The 16,166-nt window shown below is 44.4% G+C and overlaps 1 protein-coding gene across 11 annotated transcripts in view; it reads left to right on the top strand.

Annotated features, from left to right (window-relative positions):
- The window catches only part of ELAPOR1 (endosome-lysosome associated apoptosis and autophagy regulator 1), a 67,194-nt gene that overhangs the window by 23,567 nt on the left and 27,461 nt on the right, over positions 1-16,166 (top strand). For 9 of the 11 annotated variants that reach the window (XM_081487137.1, XM_081487138.1, XM_081487143.1 and 6 more), the window contains 4 exons: positions 7,569-7,689; positions 10,219-10,411; positions 14,952-15,099; positions 15,569-15,649. In XM_081487137.1, coding sequence (XP_081343263.1) covers positions 7,569-7,689; positions 10,219-10,411; positions 14,952-15,099; positions 15,569-15,649 — 543 coding nt within the window. The remainder of the gene's footprint in view (positions 1-7,568; positions 7,690-10,218; positions 10,412-14,951; positions 15,100-15,568; positions 15,650-16,166) is intronic. The other 2 variants (XM_081487148.1, XM_081487146.1) reach the window with 2 other exon arrangements.

Raw genomic sequence — 16,166 nt, 5'->3', positions numbered from 1 at the left:
GGTGATATGTACTCTGGAAAGAACAAGTCATTCAGGCTTTGAGGATCAGTGGGACTGAATTACAATTGTGAACAGGGAGGTCAAGACAATAGGGGTAGTATTGGGGGGCTTGTAGGGACTAAAAGGAAGATGCATGTAAAGTGCTCGGCCTGGAGCCTGGTGCGTGGGTGCTCACACCTGTGGCAGCTGTTAGCACCATACCAGTCCTGTCTCCCAAGAGCTCCAGACCAAGGCTGTGCCCAAAGTGGACAGCAGCTTAGTAACACACAGGTTAGATGGTGAGGTCAGGGGCCTGTCTGGCCCAGAGCATGGTGCCACAAACTGCCCCAGCTTGGTGTAGAGGCCCCGTGTATGCTTTCTGTGATGTGTCCATGGCCAAACCAGCAAGGCAGGTCCTGTCACAGAGATCAAGCACCATCTCTGCTGTTTTTAATCAAAATGGACTCTGTAAGTCCAGAGTTGAATAGAAAATACTGAAAGAAGGGGCAGCGTAAGGCCAGGGCTCCCCCATACTCCTGGGAGTCCCGGGGCTCCTGGCATTATGTTGCTAGGCAACAGCGCAGGGACTGAGGACAGTGGGCAGGGGCCAGCCTGCTTGGGGTCTGTCAGCTGGTGCCTGCTCTGGGAGAGAGAGGGTATTGCTTGTAGGTAAGAGGAAACCACTGACTGCATGAGGTGATTAAAGGACCTACAGGGATTTGTTCTTTCAAGTAAAGACTGGTGTTAAACTTTTGGGGATGTGGAAATTTTGATTTAAACAAAATCTTAAATTACTTATGAATACATTTAACAAAATAGTTGCAAGATCAATAAATGGAAAACTACAAAATACTGCTGAGAAAAATTAAAGAAATGAAGAGATAAACTGTGTTCATGGTCTGGAAAACCCAGTACTGTTAAGATATAAAACCTCCCAAAATTTACCTATAGGTTCAATGCAATTCTGCTCAAAATTCTAGCAGAATTTTTTTTTAATAAAAATTGACAGTCTAACTTAAAAAACTTAACTGAGAAGAATAAACATGTAAAAGAGATTTTAAAATAAAACTTTGTTCTCTTAAAGTGAGGAATCCTCAATCACTTCTTAAGGGGCTGGCTCTCTACACCCCTAGATTCTGGAGCAGAATTTGAAAGTCCCTGGGTTAAGGTATTTAAAAAGTGAACAGCCTGTTTTGGGGGTAAAATATTAACCCATTTAAAAACTATGAATGCATTATTACAGATTTTAATGATTTTTCCTGTGTGTGCAGGGATGAATAATAGACTCCTTAGAGGATCTGATGAAAACTGTGTCCAGAAAAATGCATATATCTAAAATTCTGCATCTGGTTGTGTAGGGAAAATGGTCCAGGATCCTACATTAAGGGACCTCCCCCATGAAATGTACTTACATGATTTGCTTCCTGATAGGATAATTATTTAAGTCTCCATAGAAGAGTGAGTTGAAAGGAGAAAAGGATCTAGAGGAGAATCAGAATCTTTAGAGTAGACCCCAGGAATCTTTTTTTGTTTGTTTTTGTTTTTTTAAGAATCTGTATTTTTAACATAATCTTCAGGTAGTTGTGATGGTTAGATGTAGCCACCAGAGATCGAGGGCTAAATATGTCTAGACCTTTAGGCTCAAATGCCTGTAATGTGGGAGACCCGGGTTCAATCTTTGGGTTGGGAAGATCCCCTGGAGAAGGAAATGGCAACCCACTCCAAAGTGGATCCATGGACAGAGGAGCCTGGTGGGCTACAGTACAGTCCATGTGGTCAAAAAGAGTCAGACATGACTGAGCGACTAACACTTTCACTTCTTTTTTAGGATCCAGGGCTTCCTTGGTGGTTCAGAAGGTAAAGAATTTGCTTGCAATGCAGGAGACCCAGGGAGACCCAAGTTCAATCCCCTGGAGAAGGGAATGGCTACCCACTCCAGTATTCTTGCCTGAAGAATTCCATGGCCAGAGGCTACAGTCCATGGGGGTCTCAAAGAGTCAGATAGAACTGAGCGACTATCACTTTCACACTTTAGGACCCAGGAGACACTGCTACTGAGCCAGCAGTCTTAAGAGGGTGGGAAGGAGGGAGAGAAAGGAGCAAAGAGGGAGTCTCTCCAGTCTGACAGAGAACAATCGAAAAGGTCCTGCAAGGTCAAGGTCACTGTGTCGCTGAGTGTTAGCAGACCTTCCACCCAGAACCTGAATGAGAGCACTCCAGAGCAGAAAGAACAAAGAACAGTTCAGGAAACCATTCAGTTAGGGCTGGGCCACAGAGAAAGTCTCTTTGGGGGCATTGATGTTCAATTCTGACATTTCACCATGATCTCTTTGTTCTGTGCTAAGCAGAGCTCACTCCTCCCTTCCAGGGAAGGACTGGTCTCTCCTTGGCAGTCAGGATTGTTTAATGGGATCTGCTCCTGTCTGCATCACGTGCTTTCTCAGCAAAGAGGCATTTGCAGCTGTACCAACAAATACCTATTGACCCCACTGTACCAGCTCAGGTGTTTGCCTGGGGCACCCAGCCCCCATCTTGATGTTCTTCCCCAAAGGATCTGCCTTTCAGGGATGCTGAAAAGGGGCTGAACCTGCAGCTGGCTTTAGAATGGGAGGGGCCTCTTCCAGACCCCAAGGCCCCTAGTTAGAACCCAGGTTTACTTAAGAACCTGTTTCTTGACTCAGGCCCTGTCCCAGCCAAGACAAACCCAAGTCATGTTGATCCCCTACTTCCTTGGTGGCTGTGACTTTGTGTAGCACTGGCTCAGTGACCTTAAGACTCAGGATCTGAGACTCTGCTTGGCTCTGTCTGTTCTGTCTCTGGGCGGTGAGGGGGTTGGGGAGTAGGGCATGGGCAGTGGCCGGGTGGTTATCCTTCTGGCCAGCAGTCTCTGGGCAGTGATCCTTAGCTTGTCGTTGTTTTACTCAAGTGGATCCATTTATCCAAACTGAACAAGATTTGTGCACTTCAATGTATATAATTTTTCCCTAAAAATAAATAAACCTAGAAAAACTTACAACAACTTTGAGTGGGGAGGAGTGAGTGGAAGTAAATGAGCAGGAATGGCAGAAACTATAAGTATAGAAGCTGGGTGATGGGTACATGGGGGTCATCAATTCTGTCTTTTTAAAATATACATTTGAATTTTATTGTAATAAGAAGTGAAGAAATTAAAAAAGACTTAGAAATCTCCCTCCCTGGTCAAGAACCTCAAAGAAACTTATACTCTTTACCCTAGTAATTCCACTTCTGGGAATCTCTCCAAAGAAAATAATCAAAGATACACATAAAGCTTCATTGTAGTGCTATCTAAAATAAGGAAAAATTGGACAAAACTCAGTGACCCACAACAGGAGAATGGTTAGAGCAACTGTGGTGCAACCTTAAAGACACAGGAGCATGCTCATGACCTAAAATGTGAAAAAAAAAAAAAAAGTCAGAAGAAGAAACTACGTATCATGGGATCTTCATTTTGTTTTAAAAATGCATATGCATGGACTTCCCCGGTGGCTCAGTGGGTAAGAATCCGCCTGTCAATGCAGGGCATACAGGATCGATCCTTGTTCCGGGAAGATTCCATATGCCGCAGAGCAACTAACCTGTTTGCCGCAACTACTGAAGCCCACAGGTCCTCAAGCCCGTGTGCCACAGCAAGAGAAGCCCTCATGCCACAATGAAGAGTAGTCCCTGCTCGCCACACCCGGAGAAGGCCTGTGCAAAGCAACGAAGACTCAGCACAGCCAAAAGCAGACAAATCAATAAATGCATATATTGTATGATTTCAGCTATGGTGGTTTAGTTGCTAAGTCATGCCCAACTCTTGGGACCCCACAGACTGTAGCCTACCAGGCTGTCAGTCCATGGGATTCTCCAGGCAAGAAAACTGGAGTGGATTGCCATTTCCTTCTCCAGGGGATCTTCCTGACCCAGGGATCGAACCCGTGTCTGTTACATCTACCCACCCTGGCAGGCGAGTTCTTTACCACTAGCACCACCTGGGAAGCCCCAATAAATGCATATGCACATATTTTAAAAAATCTGTAAAGAAATGTAACAAAATGTTAGAAGTATTGATCTCTGCTTGGTAAGTTTATGGAAGATTTTAATTTTCTTTTTAATTCAAGCCTGAATTTTCATCATTTCTACAATTAACATTTCTTACTTTGATAATTACTTTAAAAACTGAGTCATGCCATTTTGAAGGAACAGGGGGAAAGATGGAAAGAAAAACAGATTTTCATGCACATAGCAACTGTGAAATAAGGTATTGGAACTGGAAGAATCTTAGAAGCTTGAAATCACCTAAGTCCAACTTTCTCATTTTACAAATGAGAAGACTGAGGCCCAGAGCGTTGCATGTCCAGCTAAGCCATTTGTTCTTAGTCTCTCTGACTGGTTGTTTTAGCAGCTCACTGAGCTAGGACCTTAACAGCCTGGGCTGTACCCCCGATGTTAATCCCTGGAGGCCTGTTTGGGGAGCAGTCCTTGGATTCTCCAGTTAGTCTGGGCCACCTGTTGCCAGTGTCCTCAGCCAGTCTGGATGGAGAAATTCCCTGTTAGAAAGAAGGCCAGTGAAACACTAGACCTCCCTACCCCCTGATCACCTAGAGCTTGTCCCTCAGACGGTCGTAGCTGGCCATCTCTGTCTTAGCTCTGCTTCGGCAAAGGTTACTTCTAGGCAGCTAGGGCATATGTTCCTCCTGTGCCCCATTTAAAATTGTGACTTGGGGACATGTCATGTCATTGTGCCTGGGGAGAGCAGAGAATGATATGCTGGACATACAAATGAGATCTATTTGAGTGTCTCCTGGGAACTCCCTGGTGGTCCAGTGGTTAATACTCAGTGCTTCCACTGCAGGGAGCATGGATTTGCTCCCAGGTCCAGGAACTAAGATCCCATATGCTGTGCAGTGCTGCCAAATATAAAATAAAATTTAAAATTTTTAAATGATTTTTTTCTAAAAAGCCAAATTTAAAAAAGAAATATTAAAATCTATGTTTTAAAAAACATATTCACGTGTTTCCTTTGTGAATCTGCATATTATGCAGACCGTATGTTCTCCAAGTCAGGTCACTAGGTAAACTGAGGCTGTGTTGGGGAAGTGATTTGTTCATGAAACTCTGAATATAATTGAGGAGTTCTGCCAATTATATCTCTGATTTAACTGTCTAAGCCGACATCTTGGATGGTGAGATCAACTATAGCTCAGATCTGAAACAGCTGCAGCAGAGCCACCTGTGTTGGATGGTGTGAATATCCCCAAGGGACATGAAGTAAATTAGCACATATTGAAGGGAAATTTTCTAAGGCCCAGAACCACCATTTTCCCAGCAAACCTCCCACCCAAGTGGGACACAAGGGACACCAAATGAAAAATGATGAAAAGAGGCTGACGTGGCCCTCGAGTCTCCAACAGGCCAAATGCAGTCAGAGTGACTGAAATGATCTGCTCAAACAGATTCGATGTTTTAACACTAATTATCAGGCCTCAGAAGAGAGCCTGGCTGCTGGCAGACAACCAATACTGTCTTACTTAATTTTTAGATTTGACTGTTAAATTTGGCCCAGCGCGAGATTGTGTTTGATGGGACTTCCGAGAATGAAGGATTCCTGGTAGGAAGGCCTGGGTTCTAGCTCTGTGTGACCTTGGACAAGCCATTTCACCCCATGGGGAGTGTTTTGTCATCTGTGCAATGGAGGAAACACCTCCTGTTCTGCTTGCCTTCTGTGGAGTTTGAAGATCAAATGAAATAGTGTAAAAGCACTATGCAAATGACAGGCATAAGTATGTTCACAGGCAGAACAGCGAATCTTTTCTACCAGGTTCACTCAATTCTATGTAATTTACATACTGTGGATTTTACCCCCCTTTCTTGCAGCAAAATCCTTTGGAGAATATCATTTTTAGACCCGAAATTGAAAATGTGTAGTTTCCTTATTCATCCTCAGAGTCCTCTGGGATAAAGAAAAGAGTGGAATTAAAAGAAAAAGAGACCCAGAGTGATGGTAGCCCAAGGGCACAAAGAATTTCCACCCAGGTGTTCTTTCTTTCCTAGATGACACTGACATCTAATCTAAAGTCAAAGCTTCTCATCCTAAATTAGACTCACGATTCCCCCAGCTCCTCCTCCTCCTTTGCATCTTCTCCCTCTGGATAAAAATGCTCAGTTTACACTTTGGTGTCCTGAGCCATGCTGGGTACAACCTCTAGTACCTCTAAGTGCTGGGCAGACAATAGATATTCGGTAAATATTTATAATAGAAGACAATGAAATGGAGCTCCAAAATTTTTCTCTCATTACCCTAAGTTTCTTAAAGTACAGATCAAAAACAATTCCACATTTCCACAAGTCTGAAATAACATAGCTTCTAAGGCACACCAGTTTTTATATACCAAAAAGAAAGGAAAACCCCATCAATTAAAACATGACACAGTGCTTCCTTTTTGTGTCTGGTATAAGCCACAATTTGATTTCACAGGTGTTAAAATGTGAAAGAAATATGCATCTTAGAAGAGATGAAACGCAGTCTATTTACCCCTTCCAAAAAGTATAGATTTCTCCTTTTGATTCTGATGAATTCTTAGGTTAGCCCACTTTAAACTGTCTCAGTTTTAGCCCCAGCTCCACTCCTTACATTGCATTTATGGGCAATCATCCTTCCATATGGGTAAAAGGGGGACATTAATTCTATTTTTCTTATGGATACAATAATACAAAGTACTTTAGGGTTTGAATATAGTTTTTGGTTAAGTGAAGATTGTGAAATGCTTGTCAAAGCCAAAATCACATGAATTCTGTGGTCTTTTGTTTGTGGCAAGATTTAAAAGAGTAAGAAATGTTTGAGTATTTGCACATCTATGGTGCTTTCTTTTTCCCAAGTAGTGTTTCCTGTGATTTTTGTTGTGGTGCTTCTTGTTTTATTTAATATGCTTGATTTGGCTGTTTTGTTGTTATTCAGTTTATTCTTAGATCAGGTGAACTATGTGTTTTCATTGCACAGAGAAGGTGTGAATAGGCTGATGTGATGAGAACCCATCACCTGCCTGGGCTAAATATGATGTTTTCATAAAATTCGAGGCAGGAATTCATAGTTTTTTCAGGGCAGAAGAGAGCATGAAGAATGCAGGGAAATCAGGGGAAATAGAAATACAGCTTTTGTGACAATCCTTTGTAATTTTTCATGGACCAGTCCCTGTTTGTAAATTCTGCAGTTTGGAACAAGAAAAAAATCCACCTGTTTCTAGCCTGTTCTTTATTCACCTTCTCACATTGCTCTGGCCTAATAGGACATTATTTATACACAACAGCAGAGAGACATGAAAAAGGGTGGGGGTGGTTCTAGGGACCAGACCATGGCCGGTGGAGAGGAATGATCCAAATGGCCATATAGATCCTGTATGTTCTTGATAAGGATCATTTCGGCTCCACGATGCCTTGCTCCTCCCTGTTGCAACCCCCTCCCCTGGGTCCCAGGGCCCATTACTGTGATGGTGAGCGTCAGTAGCCTTCATGCTGGGCAGGAAGTTGGTGGGAAGCTGTTAATGTCTGACAGATGCTAATGCATATTTTGCCCCTTCTCTCCCCTGCAGTCTGAGTACCACTATGAGTACACCGCGTGTGACAGCACAGGTTCCAGGTGGAGGGTCGCCGTGCCGCACACCCCAGGCCTGTGTACCAGCCTCCCCGACCCTGTCAAGGGCACCGAGTGCTGTAAGCAGTCCTGCTTCTCAGCTTTGGCCTCTGCCCCAAGCCTCCTACCATCTGAGTTAGGCCCTTCCTGACAGTGCGGCTGCCTCAAGGAATCAGATCTCCCCACCCTTGCCTCCCCATCCATCAAATAAATCCTGAGATTCGGTGCAGGAGTGCTATTTCATGGATGCAAACTGGGAATCTCAATTTATTTTTCTTTTCAAATTTAAATCCCATCACAGTATAAAGTAAAAATCATTCCAGCTGTGTGTCACTTAGATATTTTTCTCTGTTTGCATACATTTTCTTTTCTGGTCTGTGCATTTCTCTCCAGTCTACACTCTCCAGCCACAGTCACTCATTAGGAAATATTGTGATTTGCAGTCATTCTTGAAAAGGAAGCCAGAGAAGATAAATTTCTGCAGAGACAGATCTTTAAAATGCACTGGGCATCACTTCAGGGAACAAGAATGTTCCCTGATTGGGGAGCTGACCATGAAACCAGAAAGGCAGTGACTTGCCTGCAGTTCCCATTCCCTCCTCTAGGACTCTGTAGCTACAACTTTCCTATCACTAGCAGCTATTTCCCCTGTGCTGTTCATTTTAGAAAAAGCAAAAACAAAATATTTTTAATTTTTAATAATAAAGGTCAGGGACTAGAATCAAGGAATCTTTGAAGATTTGGAAAGGAGATTGAGGGCATTTAAAATCTAAAATATGCTTAGCCTAGTGCCTGGTTCAGTAGGTGAGCAAATAAATACTTGTTGAATCAATGAATGGATATTGCTAAGATCTGAGTAGAACAGAGGTGTCACTAACAGAAACAAATGAGCCATCTTCAGTAAACTTGGCCAGTGTTCTTAATATGTGCACCTGTGATGTGAACCACGAAGATAAATAAGGCACAGCCTCTGCCTTCAGAAGCGTACAGTCTGGTGGGAGGAGCAGACATCCTTTTATCCATTCGTTTTTTCAGCAAACCTTAGTGGAGGTCCTGCTGTGGCTGTGCCGGTTGCTGAGCCACCATGCCTGGAGGAGCTCAGAGCCTGGTAGGAGGCACACATCAATATGATGTGTTATATGAGGTGAAAAGAATGGGCCTTATGGATGCTTAGGAATCAGGAACAGCTGGGAGAACCACTCAAGCAAAAGCTTGGAGGTGGGAGAACATCAGACACATTCAGAGAAGAGCATGTGGCCTGAGGTGGAGACAACACAGGGAGGGGATGGATGGGAGTGGGGTGGAGAAGGGTCTGGAGTGCGAGATTAAGCCGGTTGGGGTTAGGCTGGGGGAAAATTGTAAAAGACTTTGAATGCCAGGTTGAGAGCTTAAATCTATAACCAAAAATTGGTGAGTGGTGCCTGATTATTTTTTAAATAACAGAAATAATAGTATGGGCTTCTCTGGTGGTTCAGTGGTTAGGAATCCACCTGCCAATGCAGGGGTCACGGGTTCAATCCCTGGACTGGAGAGACCCCACGTGGTGCAAGGCAACTAAGCCTGTGTACCACAACCACTGAGCCCTTGCACTTCAACTACTAAAGTCTGCTTGCCTAGACCCCATGCTCTGCAACAAGAGAAGCCACTGTAATGAGAATCTATGCACCACAACTAGAAGAGTTGCCCCGGCCCGTGGCCATGAGAGAAATAAAGACCCAGTGCAGCCAAAAATAAAAATTTTAAAAAGAAGTAAGTATGTATCCGTATTTTAGAAAGATACTTCTGACCACAGAATAAGCAAAAACGAGAAATAGGCAACTAGTTAGGAGGACATTGCAATGGTTGAGCTAACCTAACAGATCACAATAATCCCAACTAGCATGGTGGCAGTGGGACCAGAAAGGGGAAGAAAGAGGCCAGAGACAACAGGAAATCCAAGGCCAAAAGGCCAGGCGCCCTTCAGAGGCGTCAGAATGAGAGACTCTGGTACCCTCTTTTACTGGAGAGCTCTCAGAATGGCCAAGGGTCCCCTCAGGAAATGAAAATAATGGCCCGAAGTCCTGCAACAAAGTCCTACGTCTTTTTTTGTTGTTTTTTTAATAACAGCTTTGGGAATTCCTTGGCAGTCCAGTGGTTAGGACTCCATGCCCTCATTGCCATGCCCCAGGTTCAATCCATGGTGTAGAAACTGATCTCACAAGCCGTATGGCACAGCCAATAGATAAATCAATGATGATTCACCCCTGTAAGTTCTAAAATTTGGTGGTTTTTAGAATATTCACAGAATTACATAATTATCACCACTATCTAATCTCAGAATATTTTTATCACCCCAGAAAGAAACTTCATATCCATTAGCCATCTCTCCCCATGCCCCCTCCCCCAAGTCTCTGGTGCCACAGATCTACTTTCTGTCTCTATGGATTGGCCTGTTCTGGACAGTCCATACAAGCGGGGTCATAGAAGATGCGCCATTGCTCTAAGTCTTAGTGCGTGAAACCCTTAGGTCTCCATCCTCTGCTACTTCCTCTAGAATGCCCACACCTGCCCACTTCTCCTAGGTGGCAACAGCCTCACCACCTGCCCTTGTCCCCGCTCTTGTGTTCCAGCCTTCTCTTGTAAAGCTGGGGAGTTTCTGGACATGAAGGACCAGTCTTGTAAGCCGTGTGCTGAGGGCCGCTACTCCCTTGGCACAGGCATCCGGTTCGATGAGTGGGATGAACTGCCCCATGGCTTTGCCAGCCTCTCAACCAACATGGAGATCGAGGACAACACCTTGGAGTCCACCGAAAACTGTACTTCGTGAGTTGCCTCTCTTCCCCTGCCCCATGCCCTCCCCCTTAGCCCTCACCTCCCTTACCTCCCTGCTCCCCATGCTGGGGAAGGGGCTGCAGAGAGCACTCCTCAGCCTCCTCTCCTTCTCCTTGGAGTGAGGGCTAGAGCAGGGCCCCCCTGGACTGCTGGATGTGATGCCCACCTCAGCCCAGCCTTACTGACCTAAGCTTACCAGAGACTGATGAGCACTCGTGACAGGTGAAAACCACCAGGACATAGACATTGATAAGACAGACAAGGGTCAAATGACCCAGTCTGCTTAGGACAAAATCCAGTTGAATTCTACCATGGAATTTTGGATCACCCAAAACACTTCCTTAATTTGATTGCAACACTATGTGCAAAGCCTTGAGTATCTTCCTGAGTATCTTCCTTGAGTACACTTCCTTTAGAAGTGTCAACTTCTAAATCTAGTCTCCTAATCCTGAGTTAATGGATTTGGGGGGATAAAGTAGGACCAGAGCTTTGGTCAGTCATGGGTGAGATGTTCCAAACCCTTTGAGACCCTGGTGACCAGAGAATTCTCCAGCTCAGAAGAGAATCTTTTCAGTAATTGGAAAAACTCAGCCCAAGGTGCTTACAGAATGGATGAGCTGTCCCTTTCCAATCTTTACATATTTAATTCTAAGGATAAGAATTAAATGATGTACCTTGATTCAGGCACTATTCTAGATACTTTGCATACATTATTTTTTCTAATCCTCATGAGAACCCTTGTGAGGGTGAAACAGGTATTGTTGTTCCCATTACACAGATTTGGAACTGGAGGCTCAGAGAGGTTAAATGACATGTCCTTTGTTATCCAGCTTACAGCTGGGGAGACTAGAATTCATCCGCAGTCCCAAGCTTTCCACTGCCCCATGCTGTCGCTTTCAAATAACATTTAGTGTGTTCAAGACAATACTTGGGTCTTAGGAAAAGTGGGGGGGATGCACGCATGTAAAAGACAATCATCCGCTACTCTTTGTCAAATATTGACAAAGAATATAGGAGAAAAGTACATGAATGTTTCTCTTATATCCAAACAAGCAAAAGGATAAAAAAGAATTAATTGTATTACACCTGAATTTTTAAAGGTTAGAGCAATGTCTCCCATTCCTATACTTAAACATCCTAGAAACACCATTGTCTGAGCCAGGCAGCAGGTATTTTAACAGTCCAATGTTTATATTATTTTAGAGTTCATTATTATGAGTCAAAGGGCTTCGCCAGTGGCTCAGTGGTAAAGAATAAGTCTACAGCTCAGGAGACACAAGGGTCTACAGTGGCAAAGAATAAGTCTACAGCACAGGAGACACAAGAAGACACATTGTTCAATCTCTTGGTTGGGAAAATCCCCTGGAGGAGGAAATGGCAACCTACTCCAGTATTCTTGCCTGGAAAGTCCCATGGACAGAGGAGCCTGATGGACTATAGTCTGTAGCATGCAGAGATGGACATAACTGAAACAACTTAGCACATATGCATGCAAGGTGGAAATGAGATGATACTTGGAAAGATTTGCAATCTTGGAAATATTTGGAGCAATTCCTGGCATTAGAAATAAATCAAGACAGATTGTTATTATTAAACATGAAATGATCTTCACTAGGAACAGCTCTGACAAAAGTCAGAATTGTAATGCATTTTGCAAACGTAACCCACTTATGGCATCCTTTTAATTATTCATCCACCTTCAGGAGTTATTTATAGCTGATGCAGGAGCACATCAGCTTTAAGTGCTGTCTCTTTTAACAAGAAGAAATCAATACCTTTAGGTTAGCTGGGTATCTTGAATGAGCTCAGGTGAGGCATTTTGGATATGTTTTCACTTGAGAATAACACTAACTGTTGAAGAGCTGGAAGTACCATATTATTCTGACAAACACAGGGGGAAAACAGTGAACTAATCTGAGGTTCCCTTGTCATTGTTCAGTCACTCAGTCATGTCCGACTCTTTGCGATCCCATGGACTGCAGCCAGCCAGGCTTCCCTGTCTTTCACCATCTCCTGGAGCTTGCTCAGACTCATGCCCATTGAATCAGTGATGAGGATTGCGAACCTTAACTGATCATTATTAGTCACTGGCGACCAGGGCTGGTCTCAGGCAGAGCAGTGAAATAGCACGATTGTCTTTGATCACTGTATCTTACATTCATCAGTTTAATGCCCTGAGTCCCTCTCTCATGCCAGATCCATGGTTTGGTGCTGATGACACAGAAGTGAGCAAATAAAGTTTGGTCTCTGCCCTCACAGCATCGACAAGCCAGGCAGGAAGATAAGCAATTCAAGAAAACTTAAAGTGTGATCAGAAGAGATGAGATAAGATGTTCAATCTCATTAATAATCAAGGAAATAAGGTTTAAAGCCAAGGGAGACACCGTGTTCTATCATATCATGCTAGCAACAACGTAAAGTCTGACCATTCTAAATGTGGGGAGGATGTGGAGCAACAGGAGTTTTCTGCCGGTGGGTATAACAGCTACTCTGGGGCATAACATCGCTGTAGCTGGTAAAGTTGGAGGTTCACAAACCCTGTGACCCAGTGGTTCTACCCCCCACCCCAGGCTTTCTACTCAGACACGTGTAGGAGAAGACCAGTGCCTGAATGTTCCCAAAAGAGTGTGCACAAAGCGAAAAATTGGAAACAACCTAAATCTCCATCAACAAGTTGTGCATAAATACATGTGGGTGAACCATAGAAAGCAATCTTATATACTAGTGAAAATGAAAGAAGAGCTTTTATTCATGCGTGAATATTGATGAATCTCATGATCATTATACATGTTGAAGAAAGAAAAGCAACTTTCAGAATCCATGAGTATAATACCATTTACACAGGTTTAAAAATATGCAAAGCAATATCAAACCGTATATTGTCGAGAGATACATACACAATTAGTAAAGGGCAGAAAACCACATGGGGCTATTAAGCACCAAATTCCAGAAAGTGGTTACTTGGCAGTGGGGAAAGGCTTGTGTGATGTAGATGGGGTTGAGACTAGCTAGGGGAACACAAAGGCTTCTGCTGTGTTGCATTTATTTCTTTTTTTAAATACTTGTTTATTTATTTGCCTGCATTGGGTCTTAGATGCGGCACACAGAATCTTCACTGGGTCATGTAGGATCTTTCATTGTGGCCCACGGACTCTCTAGTTGTGGGGCGTGGGCTCCAGAGCTCATGGGCTCAGTAGTTGTGGAGTATGGGCTTAGGTGCTCTGTGGCATGTGGGATCTTATTTCCCTGACCAGGGATCCAACCCACATCCCCTGCATTGGGAGGTGAATTCTTAACCACTGGACCACCAGAGAAGTCCCTGTGTTGCATTTCTTAAGGAAGGCGGCGGGTCTTGTATATTTCACATATTTAAATGAAATACAATGGGATTGTGATCATGAGAGGGAAATAGTAAGAGCTGAATGCACACATAGCCCAGGCAGGTCAAGGAGGCCTTCTCAGATTAGGTGACAGTTATTCTAAGACACGAGCAAGAATTCAATAGGTGGAGGGAGGAGGAAGTTTGTTGAAGCAGAGGACAGTGCATGGGAAGACCCAGAGGTGAGAGAAAGTTTAGCAGAAGAATTGAAAGAAATTCTGTAGGGCTGAGTATAGAGAGTGAGTGAGGGGTTTGTAAACTATCCTGAGGGCAACAGGGAGCCACAGACTGAGTGCAACTGGGGGCAACACAGCCACAGTGTCAGGCAGGGAAGTGATATGGGCTGATTTTTGTTCTGGAGGCTCCCTCCAGCCACACTGTGGAGAAGGGATTGGAGGAGGCAGGACGATGCTGGGAGGTGGGTTGGGATTGACTCAGAGGAAAAGGAAGAGCCCTTGGGTAGGGTAGACAGAATAGAGATACTTAGAAAATAAAGTCAACATGCCTTCTCCCTTCCACCTTCCCATAAAAGCAGTTCCTAGTAGCATCTAAAAGTGGACAATTAAAAAAAAAAAAAACACCCAAACAAACAAAAAACAGATGGATGAGACTGGATAGATTTCTGAGTTCTACAAAACAGCTTTATCTACTTTCTTTGACAACTGTGAATTAGGCAAACCTGGGTTTGAATCTTAGCCCTGTCACTTGCTGGCTGTGTTATATTGGGCAAGACACTCAACAAGCCTCAGTTTTATATCCATTAAGTGGGGACAAAATTGCACTTCCTCTTACTGATAAAAAGAAATCATGATCACAAAATATGTAGTTCATTATCTGGGAGATAATAAGTAACCAATAAATGTTATCTCCCACCCCCCCCCCACTCTCCACCTGTACAACCTTGCCTGCCGTCTATCTTCTGGTTAGTTCTGTATAATGCGGGGGTGCACCTACCTGACTTCCTCTTGGCTGTACCTCCAGGCTCCTTGACCTAGAGGTCATTCTTCATTGAGCATTTTCAGGTGTAAGCTTCTGTTTATGAATCACAAGGCTGAAATTCTGCAGAGACCTAGCAGGACATGAGACCTGAGGTTGCGCAAGCCCTGGTGGGCTGGTCTCCTGACTGTGCACTTGGCTCCAATCTCTTCACAGGTCCAAGTGGGTTCCGCTGGGAGACTATATAGCCTCCAACACAGATGAGTGCACGGCCACGCTGATGTATGCCGTCAACCTGAAGCAGTCTGGCACTGTTAACTTTGAATACTACTACCCAGACTCCAGCATCATCTTCGAGTTTTTTGTAAGCCCCTGGCTGGGGGGCGGGGGGACAGGGGGAGGTGGGAAGGTGGGAGGTAAAGACCCTATAAGGCTCAGATGCATTTACAGAAATCACACACAGTCCCGCTTAGGGAATTTTCAGTCGTTTTTCCCTCTGGAGAGAACTGTGGTCAAAATGAGCTGAAGCTTCAAGAGTTAAAGAAAAAATGGAAATCAAAGGACCCTGGTAGGCAACAGTACAGTCTGGGAGAGTCCTAGGTGCTTTCCCGTGTTCCAACATGAAAATAGCTCTGAGTTCTGCAAAATTTCTTTAGTGTCAATGTACTGACATCCTGTGTGTGTAACTAGCTCCTGCCCTACTTCAAGGCTCGTGAGTTCTGAACTGTCTTTCTCCCATTAGAGGGGCCCTGTGGAGGGCTGGTGCTTTGTGGGGTAAGACACTTGTTTCCTTAGGAAGCTGAGACTCTGATGTCAAATTCCTGCTGCCTCAGGTTCAGAATGACCAGTGCCAGCCCAACGCAGATGACTCGAGGTGGATGAAAACCACAGAGAAAGGATGGGAATTTCACAGTGTGAGTATCAGAGCAGCCTTCTCCCTAGAGACTCCAGAAAAGGGACCAAGGGCCTCTCCCTAGAGACCCCAGAAAAGGGACCAAGGACAAAGGCCTCTTCCTCCCAGTCTGGGCCTCTACCCTTCTCTCCTTGGAGGGCAGGAGCCTGACAACATGAGGATGCTGTGGTTTCTCTCCTCGTGAGTTGACATAATATGGATGTGAACTGACTCGCTCCTCTGGCTTGACCCCACGGACCAGAGCTCTGCAGGTTTAAAGGGCCCAGTTTCCTGGGGCTGGGCATGGATAAACAGAACCAGAGAAGAAAAAGGAGGGAGATTCTGCCTTGCTGTTGTCAGTATCTTCAGGTTCCTTCATTGGTCTCACCGTAGAAATGTTCATGATATATGTGATTGAGGGAGACAAGGGAGAGGACATTGAGAGAGTTGGAGGAGGAGGCTTAGAAGGAGACAGGAACTGAGCCAAGGGGGCAGAAGGGCAATGCTGAGGAGGCGGAGGGAGAGGAGCAGAACAGGAG

The sequence above is a fragment of the Giraffa tippelskirchi genome, chromosome 5 (assembly GCF_054371585.1).
Source record: "Giraffa tippelskirchi isolate mGirTip1 chromosome 5, T2T-mGirTip1v1.2.pri, whole genome shotgun sequence".
Taxonomy (NCBI): Eukaryota; Metazoa; Chordata; class Mammalia; order Artiodactyla; family Giraffidae; genus Giraffa; species Giraffa tippelskirchi.
Note: the sequence above shows the minus strand (reverse complement) of the source record. Positions and strands in the feature narration are given on the sequence as shown.